At 40.8% G+C, this 14,659-nt stretch overlaps 1 protein-coding gene across 3 annotated transcripts in view; it reads right to left on the bottom strand.

The window, feature by feature from the left end:
* Nucleotides 1–1,505: 1,505 nt before the first annotated feature.
* The window catches only part of LOC128687910 (ciliary microtubule associated protein 1A), a 118,526-nt gene continuing 105,372 nt past the window's right edge, over nt 1,506–14,659 (bottom strand). The window contains exons 7-9 of one of the 3 annotated variants that reach the window (XM_053775499.2): nt 13,456–13,662; nt 3,993–4,208; nt 1,506–1,850 (exon numbers count right to left, since the gene is read on the bottom strand). In XM_053775499.2, the coding sequence (XP_053631474.1) occupies nt 1,773–1,850; nt 3,993–4,208; nt 13,456–13,662 (501 nt within the window). In that variant the 3' untranslated portion in view covers nt 1,506–1,772. The remainder of the gene's footprint in view (nt 1,851–3,992; nt 4,209–13,455; nt 13,663–14,659) is intronic. The other 2 variants (XM_053775500.2, XM_053775501.2) reach the window with 2 other exon arrangements.

Raw genomic sequence — 14,659 nt, 5'->3', positions numbered from 1 at the left:
ATATATTCTTATGTGTATAAATTAATCCATGCTCAGGACCAGGCTGACTTATTACATATAAACTGAAATATTTTCTGTATGATCTAATAATATTTAAATTGTGTAACCTTTCTAAAACATTTTCTTATATATATATATATATATATATATATATATATATATATATATATATATATATATATATATATATATATATATATATATATATTATATATATATATATATATATGTGTGTGTGTGTGTGTGTGTGTGTGTGTGTAATAATAATGGCAAATGTCTATCATTAAACCAAAATATACGGGGTTGATCAAGGAGGGGAAAAATTCCGTGATCTAGGTTATGTGTCAGTTAAAAATCAAGCCAGTGCATCGCAAAAATTTTTAAAGCAGTCACAGATAAAAACAAATATTGTGGTCCAGTTAGAGAAGCCCGTTGCAACATACATACAAACGGTTAACAACAGATTTCAGATATGAATCAAAATACTGTTATTAGGTATAACAGTGTAGTTGGGTGAGAAGCCAGGTGCTGACGAAGCAAGACATGTCTGTAATGTGACACCACATCAAGAAATATGTGAACGTATTTTGTATTCATATCCTGAAATGTACTGTATTACAAACCCTTAATATAAAGGGGCTGAGTGAATGACTAACTTAGAGACTGAACTTTATAAATACGATGTTATATTTGAAAGAAACTTGTGTTTAGGAACAAACCAATGCGTATAATATATATATATATATATATATATATATATATATATATATATATATATATATATATATATATATATATATATATATATATATATATATATATATATTCATGAATGATCATGAGATGTACTTGAGTATTATCTTAATACCAGTTGAGCTGAGGTGCACAGTGACCATGTGGTTAGTAAGCCTCAAAACTTCAGATAATCAATAGCAGTTATCTAAACATTTACTCACTGTAAAGTATTCTCTTAAAGATTACAACAAAACATTTTAATATGAGCTGTTGCACAGTATTAGGTATTTCTAAGTAAATGATCAGTTTGGTGTGATACCTTGTGTGATGGGTGAGTTGTGAGAGGCTGGCTGGGACACTGTTGACCTGGCGGGGTGCTCACTCATACTGGGTCATACAAAACCAGGGTTCGAAATAGCTTACAAGATCGAGCCCAATGTAAACACCTTTGATATTCATTCATGCATATGAAGTAAATTATAATATTCCATGGTGTATGCAATAATAAAACAGAAAAAGATAATATTTATATGATCTAAATTCTTCAAAAATGCTGGAGTATGGTGATCTCATCTATCTGAAGAACATATATAATGTAGTGTTAGGGAGGCCATATTTCAATGGCTAGTATTGTAAACATCAAGTATACTTCAAGTTGTATAAATTATCATTAGCACCTTTTTTCTGTCTTAATATTAGAACACTGTGGTGGAATATCTATTGAAGTTGGCATCAATTACATAAAACTCTTATACACACTATTTTGACACAAGATGTTTTTTTCCCCTCGTCAGAACGCACTATTGGTTTCATATATTATTTAAAGATAACTCATTAATTGGGACTCGTAGCAAAAATTTAATAGATGACTGCAATTTCTTTAGACTGACTCCAAACAGGAAATGAAGTCTCATGATAAACAAATGCTGAATCTTCTAATTTGTTGACTTTCAGTTGACATGGTGTTTTTTTTCTTTAACAGGTGGAACCGTTCAGTGGTAGGAGACAGGAGGAAGGTGGAGGCAGCCAGGTCAGGGTTACTGGTCACGGAGTTTGCCCAGGTATTGTGAGTGCTTGATGCCAAAGCTGAATTGCGGGGTAGTGGCGGTCTCCGACTGAGAAAAAAAAAAGGATTGGAATTAAATACGGAATAAGGATAGTCACAAGCAAGTTGATTGATTAAATATATGCTCTTTCTAAAATTGCATTTGTGTAAACAATTTCTTTCTTTTAAATATATTGTAAAGTTATTAAAAAATGGCGAACAAGCGATACAAGATACAAAACAACCACGGCGAGAGTTGGATGATAGTTCTAGGCCTTTCGTATTGCAATCAACACGTCAGGAGCTTGCAATGTTGCAGAAAAGAGGAGGAAGTCCAAGCAAATACGACCAAAGTTAGTTTAATATGTTTATTATGCACCCCATACCCATCCTGTGGGCGGTAGTCAAAAGATTACAGAGGTACATAATGGGTCCAGTGACTGGACCGCAAAGTTATGATAGCTGAACTAGTTACAAAGGTAATGAACGATCAAAGGAAGCTTCTTTGCTGGAATGAACAAAGACGCTTCCGTTGATCGTATTTGTTTGGATCTCCTCTTTTATTCAACACTGCAAGCTCCTCATGATGTATTGATTGCAACATGAAAGGCCTAGAACAATCATTCAACTCCCTCCGTGGTTACTTTGCATAGTGTATGGCGTACAGGTACGAACTCTCAACCTCGGCTTCCTGCTGCGAGGGATGTCTGTATTCAAATGTCAGTCAGAAATTTTAAGACGCACATATCTTAAAGCACATACTCTCACATTTCAGACTCTCACATCTCGGACCCTCACATCTCAGACCCACACATCTCGGACCCTCACATCTCGGACCCTCACATCTCGGACCCTCACATCTCGGACCCTCACATCTCGGACCCTCACATCTCGGACCCTCACATCTCGGACCCTCACATCTCGGACCCTCACATCTCGGACCCTCACATCTCGGACCCTCACATCTCGGACCCTCACATCTCGGACCCTCACATCTCGGACCCTCACATCTCGGACCCTCACATCTCGGACCCTCACATCTCGGACCCTCACATCTCGGACCCTCACATCTCGGACCCTCACATCTCGGACCCTCACATCTCGGACCCTCACATCTCGGACCCTCACATCTCAGACCCTCACATCTCAGACCCTCACATCTCAGACCCTCACATCTCAGACCCTCACATCTCAGACCCTCACATCTCAGACCCTCACATCTCAGACCCTCACATCTCAGACCCTCACATCTCAGACCCTCACATCTCAGACCCTCACATCTCAGACCCTCACATCTCAGACTCTCACATCTCAGACTCTCACATCTCAGACTCTCACATCTCAGACTCTCACATCTCAGACTCTCACATCCCAGACTCTCACATCCCAGACTCTCACATCCCAGACTCTCACATCTCAGACTCTCACATCTCAGACTCTCACATCTCAGACTCTCACATTTCAGACTCACACATCTCAGACTCTCACATCTCAGACCCTCACATCTCAGACTCTCACATCTCAGACTCTCACATCTCAGACTCTCACATCTCAGACTCTCACATCTCAGACTCTCACATCTCAGACCCTCACATCTCAGACCCTCACATCTCAGACCCTCACATCTCAGACTCTCACATCTCAGACTCTCACATCTCAGACTCTCACATCTCAGACTCTCACATCTCAGACTCTCACATCTCAGACTCTCACATCTCAGACTCTCACATCTCAGACCCTCACATCTCAGACCCTCACATCTCAGACCCTCACATCTCAGACTCTCACATCTCAGACTCTCACATTAGGTATGGATTTTCAGCAATGTTCAGAGCCACACACCTCTCGCAACCTGTAGCCGGATTTAACACAGTGGATCTGTAGTGCACATTAAAACTACTGTTGTTACTGATGAGCTTGTAACAATATATCATGTTACCACATATATTGTACAGTGCTATTATTACGTTATTTTACAAAATTCTGATTGAATAATTGTTTGTCAACTAATCTGTTAGTTAATTAGTTTTACTGACAAATTATTTTACATCTTGTTTTGTTTCAAAACAGCGTTCATATAATGATATATATATATATATATATATATATATATATATATATATAAGTTTGGAAATGGGTGTTTTGGCATGGTTATCAATAATTGATCACCTGCCTTGCAACCTTAAAAGCCACACTTCCCACCGCCACCTACCGACTCTGACTTTTCTGGTGAATAAGCATTGGGTGCTGGTTTTTGAGTACGGTCTGTCGGTAAGGTGGTTTTGGGTGCCATAGTAAATGCTGGTAAACTGACCCTACTCTTGTCCAGGTCGCCAGCTTCATAGGTGCCTGGGCCGGGCACATTCATCTTGTCTGTCTCTTCAGGAGCCCGGGGCGCCATGGTGAATCTGGGTCCCGATGGCACATACTGAACCATAGGGAATTATGCTTAAAACTGCCTGCATGCCTAGCCTATTCATTTAGGATAAATCTCGACTATGTAAGTAAATTAGATCAGCAATGCTAAACAAGTGCAAGCTAGTTAACATATTAAAAGCAAGTTAATTAAGTAGTCTGCTAAGCTTAGTAATATAACTTATTAAGCATAAGTGATGTAATTTTTTTGAAAATAAATCTAAAAAGCAGGCAATGCATTAAAACAAAGAGGCTACATGAAAACTATAAAAATCAAGGTGCTCCATCCTTGTTTGTAAATTTTACATAGTTGTAAAAGTATCAGTACTTTTCAGAAATATACGACAATGAAAGAAAAATTATTTTTGAATATTCAAGAATTTAGGCGATGCTACTAAACAGCTTTCATTCATTCTTAACTTACGTCACACGTGTGACCTAGTGTTATGGTAATATTTACCCTTGTGTTATCATTGTGGTGATCCTAACCCCCCTTATTATTGTGATCACTGTGGTGTTATTACACGTCACTGTTGTGTGATCTCTGTCGTGGTTCTTCCCCTACTGTTGTGTCATCATTGTTGTGGTCCTCTCGTACTGTTATGTCATCATTGTTGTGGTCCTCTCGTACTGTTATGTGATCATTGTTGTGGTCCTTCCGTACTGTTATGTGATCATTGTTGTGGTTCTACTCCCTTAGTGTTATGTCATCATTGTTGTGGTTCTACTCCCCTACTGTCATGTGATCATTGTTGTGGTTCTACTCCCTTACTGTTATGTGATCATTGCTGTGGTTCTACTCCCTTACTGTTATGTGATCATTGTTTTGGTTCTACTCCCCTACTGTCATGTGATCATTGTTGTGGTTCTACTCCCTTACTGTCATGTGATCATTGTTGTGGTTCTACTCCCTTACTGTTATGTGATCATTGTTGTGGTTCTACTCCCCTACTGTTATGTGATCATTGTTGTGGTTCTACTCCCCTACTGTTATGTGATCATTGTTGTGGTTCTACTCCCCTACTGTTATCTGATCATTGTGGTTTTACTCCCTTACTGTTATGTGATCATTGTTGTTGTTCTACTCCCCTGTTATGTGATCATTGTTGTGGTTCTACTCCCCTACTGTTATGTGATCATTGTTGTGGTTCTACTCCCCTACTGTTATGTGGTCATTGTTGTGGTTCTACTCCCCTACTGTTATGTGATCATTGTTGTGGTTCTAGTCCCCTACTGTTATGTGATCATTGTTGTGGTTCTACTCCCCTACTGTTATGTGATCATTGTTGTGGTTCTACTCCCCTATTGTTATGTGATCATTGTTGTGGTTCTACTCCCCTACTGTTATGTGATCATTGTTGTGGTTCTACTCCCCTACTGTTATGTGATCATTGTGGTTTTACTCCCTTACTGTTATGTGATCATTGTTCTACTCCCCTACTGTTATGTGATCATTGTTGTGATTTTACTCCCCTACTGTTATGTGATCATTGTTGTGGTTCTACTCCCCTACTGTTATGTGATCATTGTTGTGGTTCTACTCCCCTACTGTTATGTGATCATTGTTGTGGTTCTACTCCCCTACTGTTATGTGATCATTGTTGTGGTTCTACTCCCCTACTGTTATGTGATCATTGTGGTTTTACTCCCTTACTGTTATGTGATCATTGTTGTGGTTCTACTCCCCTACTGTTATGTGATCCCTATCTTGGTCCTAACCCCTAACACCCACTGTGGTGTTATCACTAACAGTTCTTGCCCCTGCTGTTCGACTCTTAAAGTTTGGTTGGTTTACTGTGCTTAAAAGCCTATTGACTTCACGAGGGTTATAAAAGCTGCATTATAGCCTGTACAGCACTACGGTTTAGAGTACATAATTCCTGAAATAGGGATTCAAAGTAAACACACAGCATATGTATGTAGCCAGATATACACATCCCTAGAATCCTCTCCTTTCTCACTCCCCACTCCTATTTAAAATTTTGAAATTACAGGAGAGCTACGCCCAATATATTAAACTATTTGCAAAATATTTCGTATTATTCACACACATATTATATATATATATATATATATATATATATATATATATATATATATATATATATATATATATATATATATATATATATATATATATGCAACAAGATCACAGTAAACAGGTGATTTCAGAATATGCAAAACAACCACTCTGAAAGAATAGAGAAATTCCAAGCGCTTTCGTGACTACTCACATTATCAAGGAACTATGAAAGTAAAGCATCCAAGGAAGCTATATAAGGGGTCTGGCCAGCACCTCACTATCAGATCCCACAACGGTTAAACACCTGACGCGCGCCGGCCCAACTGGATAGGTCCTTTGCACAACTCACCCACAAACTATTCTACCCAAGAAAATTTAAAAATTATTATTTGTCCAGTGTATTATTAAATTCTTCCCAAATTCTATTAATTATAAATGGATCTAATTTATATAAACCAAAGGAAATATTCATATTATTGTCAAAACTGCTTTTTATGAAACAAGATTCAATTATATTCCTGTCGACCATGGACTTGCTTGATACTACTTTCTCAACTTTTTGAAAATCAATTGAATGGTTAAAATCTCTTACATGAATAAATAGAGCATTGGAATCTTGTCCAGTTTTAATGCTATATTTATGTTGTTTTAATCTTAGTTCGAGATTTTTACCAGTTTGACCGTAATAAACTTTATCGCAAATTTTACAAGGAATCTTATAGACACATCCATCAGCATTTTGGGGGGAATTCTTTATCAAAAGTTTTTTTACTATATCAAGATTTTTGAATACAACTTTAATATTAAAAGTCTTAAGAAGAGAAGGCATATCAACCAAGTTTTCATGGTAAGGGAGAACCAACATATTTTTAGTTGAATAAGGCTGGTTGTCCCTTTTTGGATTGTAAAAAGTATTTCTAGCAACTTTAAAAGATTTATCAATTACATTTCTTGGGTATTTTAAATCATTACCTATTTCATAAATTTTGGATATTTCCTCATCTATGAACTCAGGACTACAAATTCGTAAAGCTCTCAAAAACATTGATGAGAAAACAGACAGTTTGACTCTATCTTGATGCGAGGAATAATAGTGGACATAGGAACAGTTATTTGTAGGTTTTCTGTAAATTTTAAATTTGAATTCATTATTACCCTTAATAATTAAAACATCTAGAAAAGGCAATGAGTTATTTTCTGTATTTACTGTTGAGTTTGAAGAAAATAACTCATTGCCTTTTCTAGATGTTTTAATTATTAAGGGTAATAATGAATTCAAATTTAAAATTTACAGAAAACCTACAAATAACTGTTCCTATGTCCACTATTATTCCTCGCATCAAGATAGAGTCAAACTGTCTGTTTTCTCATCAATGTTTTTGAGAGCTTTACGAATTTGTAGTCCTGAGTTCATAGATGAGGAAATATCCAAAATTTATGAAATAGGTAATGATTTAAAATACCCAAGAAATGTAATTGATAAATCTTTTAAAGTTGCTAGAAATACTTTTTACAATCCAAAAAGGGACAACCAGCCTTATTCAACTAAAAATATGTTGGTTCTCCCTTACCATGAAAACTTGGTTGATATGCCTTCTCTTCTTAAGACTTTTAATATTAAAGTTGTATTCAAAAATCTTGATATAGTAAAAAAACTTTTGATAAAGAATTCCCCCCAAAATGCTGATGGATGTGTCTATAAGATTCCTTGTAAAATTTGCGATAAAGTTTATTACGGTCAAACTGGTAAAAATCTCGAACTAAGATTAAAACAACATAAATATAGCATTAAAACTGGACAAGATTCCAATGCTCTATTTATTCATGTAAGAGATTTTAACCATTCAATTGATTTTCAAAAAGTTGAGAAAGTAGTATCAAGCAAGTCCATGGTCGACAGGAATATAATTGAATCTTGTTTCATAAAAAGCAGTTTTGACAATAATATGAATATTTCCTTTGGTTTATATAAATTAGATCCATTTATAATTAATAGAATTTGGGAAGAATTTAATAATACACTGGACAAACAATAATTTTTAAATTTTCTTGGGTAGAATAGTTTGTGGGTGAGTTGTGCAAAGGACCTATCCAAGTTGGGTCGGCGCGCGTCAGGTGTTTAACCGTTGTGGGATCTGATAGTGAGGTGTTGGCCAGACCCCTTATATAGCTTCCTTGGATGCTTTACTTTCATAGTTCCTTGATAATGTGAGTAGTCACGAAAGCGCTTGGAATTTCTCTATTCTTTCAGAGTGGTTGTTTTGCATATATATATATATATATATATATATATATATATATATATATATATATATATATATATATTATAATATATATATATAAACAAGTCGGCCGTCTCCCACCGAGGCAGGGTGACCCAAAAAGAAAAAAAATCCCCAAAAAGAAAATACTTTCATCACCATTCAACACTTTCACCTCACACATAATCACTGTTTTTGCAGAGGTGCTCAGAATACAACAGTTTAGAAGCATATGCGTATAAAGATACACAACATATCCCTCAAAACTGCCAATATCCCGAACCTCTCCTTTAGAGTGCAGGCATTGTATTTCCCATTTCCAGGACTCAAGTCCGGCTATATAAAATAACCGGTTTCCCTGAATCCCTTCACTAAATATTACCCTGCTCGCACTCCATCAGCTCGTCAAGTCCCAAATACCATTCGTCTCCATTCACTCCTATCTAACACGCTCACGCACGCTTGCTGGAAGTCCAAGCCCCTCGCCCACAACACCTCCTTTACCCCCTCCCTCCAACCTTTTCGAGGACGACCCCTACCCCGCCTTCCTTCCCCTACAGATTTATACACTCTCCATGTCATTCTACTTTGATCCATTCTCTCTAAATGACCAAACCACCGCAACAACCCCTCTTCAGCCCTCTGACTAATACTTTTATTAACTCCACAACTTCTCCTAATTACCACACTCCGAATTTTCTGAATAATATTTACACCACACATTGCCCTTAGACAGGACATCTCCACTGCCTCCAACCGTCTCCTCGCTGCAGCATTTACAACCCGAGCTTCACACACAAATATATATATATATATATATATATATATATATATATATATATATATATATATATATATATATATATATATATATATATATATATATATATAATTTCCATTACACCTCTTCTGTCTCATACAAAATATTTTGCAAGTTGCAAGTAGTTTAATATATATTTTTTAATTTGTAATTAAAAAGTCTGCCCAAAATGTTGTATATCACTAGGCTTTTTTTATTTATACTGAAACTTAAACCGTTTACTTGAAAATTATTATTATTATTATTATTATTATTATTATTATTATTATTATTATTATTATTATTAGTTTACAAGTGTAGCGTCTTCTTCCTTCTGTTAATAGTGTTAAGAAACCTTTAGCTATTCTAACGCATATATTGTGACTTAAGTAGTTATCTTGTGTTGTTTTTTCCTCTCATGAGTCAGTGAGGAAGTGTCTGGTGCCTTCAGCCTTTCTTAACTATTGTTCCCGAGATTGAGTCACTTTGGACAAGTCAGAAAGTGACTTACTAATCAGCAGTTTTTTGCCAGCATACAGTATCGTAACTATTATTATAGTCATGGGGGTTAGCACTAAGCCAGACAGTACTGTAGTAACTCCATTGCTTCCTCTCTAGACATTTCAGTATCCTGAATTTGAGGTAAATCCGCTGTATCTAAGCTACGACTGTCGTAAACACTTTATGGGACCCAATATTCACTATTTCACATTTCTTCTAATTCGGTGATTTTGTTGTCATCCTTTATTCCTTGTATTTTTTTTAATTTGTTTTTAACAGACGCAAATATAATGATTGGTTCTGTCTTTCTCGTGTTTACTTTTCGAAGTTACATTTATCCCGTTTCCTTATCTTCGTATAATTATCAAGTTATAATCGTTTTGTTGGAATCTTCTCTAAACTTCTGGGATTATGTATTTCTTATACTGGTTCCAAGTTTTCTTTGTTTTATCTAACTTTGTGTTCCTATCGCTGGTCTTTATTCCTAGTGTTGTGGTTTGTTCATTTTTACCCCTGGGGTTGTGTGGTCTCCATGGTGTTGGTTCTCACCCCTGGGGTTGTGTGGTCTCCATGGTGTTGGTTCTCACCCCTGGGGTTGTGTGGTCTCCATGGTGTTGGTTCTCACCCCTGGGGTTGTGTGGTCTCCATGGTGTTGGTTCTCACCCCTGGGGTTGTGTGGTCTCCATGGTGTTGGTTCTCACCCCTGGGGTTGTGTGGTCTCCATGGTGTTGGTTCTCACCCCTGGGGTTGTGTGGTCTCCATGGTGTTGGTTCTCACCCCTGGGGTTGTGTGGTCTCCATGGTGTTGGTTTTCGCCCCTGGGGTTGTGTGATCTCCATGGTGTTGGTTCTCACCCCTGGGGTTGTGTGGTTTCCATGGTGTTGGTTTTCACCCCTGGGGTTGTGTGGTCTCCATGGTGTTGGTTCTCACCCCTGGGGTTGTGTGGTCTCCATGGTGTTGGTTCTCACTCCTGGGGTTGTGTGGTCTCCATAGTGTTGGTTCTCACCCCTGGGGATGTGTGGTTTCCATGGTGTTGGTTCTCACCTCTGGGGTTGTGTGGTCTCCATGGTGTTGGTTCTCACCCCTGGGATTGTGTGGTCTCCATGGTGTTGGTTCTCACTCCTGGGGTTGTGTGGTCTCCATGGTGTTGGTTCTCACCCCTGGGGTTGTGTGGTCTCCATGGTGTTGGTTCTCACCCCTGGGGTTGTGTGGTCTCCATGGTGTTGGTTCTCACCCCTGGGGTTGTGTGGTCTCCATGGTGTTGGTTTTCACTCCTGGGGTTGTGTGGTCTCCATGGTGTTGGTTCTCACCCCTGGGGTTGTGTGGTCTCCATGGTGTTGGTTCTCACCCCTGGGGTTGTGTGGTCTCCATGGTGTTGGTTCTCACCCCTGGGGTTGTGTGGTCTCCATGGCGTTGGTTTTCACCCCTGGCGTTCTGTGGTCTCCATGGCGTTGGTTCTCACCCCTGGAGTTGTGTGGTCTCCATGGTGTTGGTTCTCACTCCTGGGGTTGTGTCTTCTCCATGGTGTTGGTTCTCACCCCTGGGGTTGTGTGGTCTCCATGGTGTTGGTTTTCACCCCTGGGGTTGTGTGGTCTCCATGGTGTTGGTTCTCACCCCTGGGGTTGTGTGGTCTCCATGGTGTTGGTTCTCACTCCTGGGGTTGTGTGTTCTCCATGGTGTTGGTTCTCACCCCTGGGGTTGTGTGGTCTCCATGGTGTTGGTTCTCACCCCTGGGGTTGTGTGGTCTCCATGGTGTTGGTTCTCACCCCTGGGGTTGTGTGGTCTCCATGGTGTTGGTTCTCACCCATGGGGTTGTGTGGTCTCCATGATGTTGGTTCTCACCCCTGGGGTTGTGTGGTCTCCATGGTGTTGGTTCTCACCCCTGGGGTTGTGTGGTCTCCATGGTGTTGGTTCTCACCCCTGGGGTTGTGTGGTCTCCATGGTGTTGGTTCTCACCCCTGGGATTGTGTGTTCTCCATGGTGTTGGTTCTCACCCCTGGGGTTGTGTTGTCTCCATAGTGTTGGTTTTCACTCCTGGGGTTGTGTGGTCTCCATGGTGTTGGTTCTCACTCCTGGGGTTGTGTGGTCTCCATGGTGTTGGTTCTCACCCCTGGGGTTGTGTGGTCTCCATGATGTTGGTTCTCACCCCTGGGGTTGTGTGGTCTCCATGGTGTTGGTTCTCACTCCTGGGGTTGTGTGGTCTCCATGGTGTTGGTTCTTACCCCTGGGGTTGTGTGGTCTCCATGGTGTTGGTTCTCACCCCTTTGGTTGTGTGGTCTCCATGGTGTTGGTTCTCACCCCTGGGGTTGTGTGGTCTCCATGGTGTTGGTTCTCACCCCTGGGGTTGTGGTCTCCATGGTGTTGGTTCTCACCCCTGGGGTTGTGTGGTCTCCATGGTGTTGGTTCTCACCCCTGGGGTTGTGTGGTCTCCATGGTGTTGGTTCTCACCCCTGGGGTTGTGTGGTCTCCATGGTGTTGGTTTTCACTCCTGGGGTTGTGTGGTCTCCATGGTGATGGTTCTCACCCCTGGGGTTGTGTGGTCTCCATGGTGTTGGTTCTCACCCCTGGGGTTGTGGTCTCCATGATGTTGGTTCTCACCCCTGGGGTTGTGTGGTCTCCATGGTGTTGGTTCTCACTCCTGGGGTTGTGTGGTCTCCATGGTGTTGGTTCTCACCCCTGGGGTTGTGTGGTCTCCATGGTATGGTTCTCACCCCTGGGGTTGTGTGGTCTCCATGGTGTTGGCTCTCACCCCTGGGGTTGTGTGGTCTCCATGGTGTTGGTTCTCACCCCTGGGGTTGTGTGGTCTCCATGGTGTTGGTTCTCACCCCTGGGGTTGTGTGGTCTCCATGGTGTTGGTTCTCACCCATGGGGTTGTGTGGTCTCCATGGTGTTGGTTCTCACCTCTGGGGTTGTGTGGTCTCCATGGTGTTGGTTCTCACCCCTGGGGTTGTGTGGTCTCCATGGTGTTGGTTCTCACCTCTGGGGTTGTGTGGTCTCCATGGTGTTGGTTCTCACCCCTGGGATTGTGCGGTCTCCATGGTGTTGGTTCTCACCCCTGGGGCTGTGTGTTCTCCATGGTGTTGGTTCTCACTCCTGGGGTTGTGTGTTCTCCATGGTGTTGGTTCTCACTCCTGGGGTAGTTCTTCACCCAATGTTGTGTGGTCCCTATACTACTACTATTCTCCACCCCTAGTGTTATGTGCTCCCTATGCTGTTAGTTTTGACTCTTGGTACTGTATGATTCCCGTGTTCCTCACCCTAGTTATGTGTGGTTCTTGTAGTGTCGATCCTTGACTCTATGGTTTCTTTTGTTTGATACCTTATTGCCTTGCAGTTATGTTTATGTTTTGAATTAAAAAATTTCCATTATACCTTATTCCTTTTCAGATCTCAATTGTACTCATAATACCATGTGTTTTGCCTAATTATTTCATTTTATTCAACTCTTCTGCGGTTAGCTCTGTACTTTCAGTTGTATGATCTTCAATTCCTCAGTGTGTTTAAATTCATACATGTCATACCTAATACTATTCTCGCTCTTGAACAAGACAGTGTAGTCCCTGATGCGCTTGTTGTGCAGTTATTTGGTTTATGTCTATATTGTTATGTAATTCTAAACACTAAGGTCAAAGATCCCTTATTTTCTGCCACCTAATACCCTCTGGCCCACTACTCACCTTCTCTGGAGAGTAAGCATTTGGCGCAGGCTTTGGACTGTTATCGGTGGGCAAGCTGGTCTTTGGGGACATAGTAAAGGCTGGCGTTTTCTCTTTGCACTTATCAAGATCACCAGAGTTGTAAGTGCCTGGGCCTGGGATGTTCATTTTGTCCACTTCGTCAGCAGGTCTGGGAGCCATGGTGAACTTGGGACCGGAGGGCTGATACTGAACACGAAAGTTACATGCAGTGCAGAGTGCCGGGGAGTACAGTGCCAAATATTAGGAACTAATTATATCTCAAATGAGACAGGTAATGTGCATATAAATTACAAGTTTTGAAGACTGTAACAAACCTCCATCAAACAAGAGCATCTGTTATGAATGAATAACTTTCCTTCTTGATAATAACACCAGAGAAACTGTGATGTTTCTACCTGCCTGCTCCCTAGCGACTGCTTACCTGCTGCCTCACCCTAGCGACTGCTTACCTGCTGCCTCACCCTAGCGACTGCTTACCTGCTGCATCACCCTAGCGACTGCTTACTTGCTGGATCACCCTAGCGACTGCTTACCTGCTCCATCACCCTAGCGACTGCTTACTTGCTGCATCAACCTAGCGACTGCTTACCTGCTGCATCAACCTAGCGACTGCTTACCTGCTGCATCACCCTAGCGACTGCTTACCTGCTGCATCACCCTAGCAACTGCTTACCTGCTGCCTCACCCTAGCAACTGCTTACCTGCTGCATCACCCTAGCAACTGCTTACCTGCTTCATCGCCCTAGCAACTGCTTACTTGCTGCCTCACCCTAGCAACTGCTTACCTGCTGCATCACCCTAGCAACTGCTTACCTGCTGCATCACCCTAGCAACTCTACAGTCTCTCAGTAACACCTACTGGCTGGTGAATAAGGACTGGGTACAAGTTTTTCAATATAACACGTCACAGGATGTACTCGAGTCGGAGACACATCCACGAAAACCTTGAGACCATCCTAGCAGTGAAAGAAGGACCTACTCCCAGTTGAAGGAGATTGATAAATCTAATCACAGATTCAATATTAGGACTAGGTGTGAGACGAGAAATATCTGCCAATCTTTTAAATAGAATATTTGTGGCATACGAGAAGCTGGACATACTTGAGTCTGGCTTCGTCTTGTGATGGGATACAGGGTGAGAGTTGCTGGCAGGAGTCTGAGTTACTGTACAGTCTTTGAGCAG

Source organism: Cherax quadricarinatus, chromosome 10, assembly GCF_038502225.1.
Source record: "Cherax quadricarinatus isolate ZL_2023a chromosome 10, ASM3850222v1, whole genome shotgun sequence".
Lineage (NCBI taxonomy): Eukaryota > Metazoa > Arthropoda > Malacostraca > Decapoda > Parastacidae > Cherax > Cherax quadricarinatus.
The sequence above is the reverse complement of the archived record's forward strand: the minus strand, read 5'-3'. Positions and strand labels throughout refer to the sequence as shown.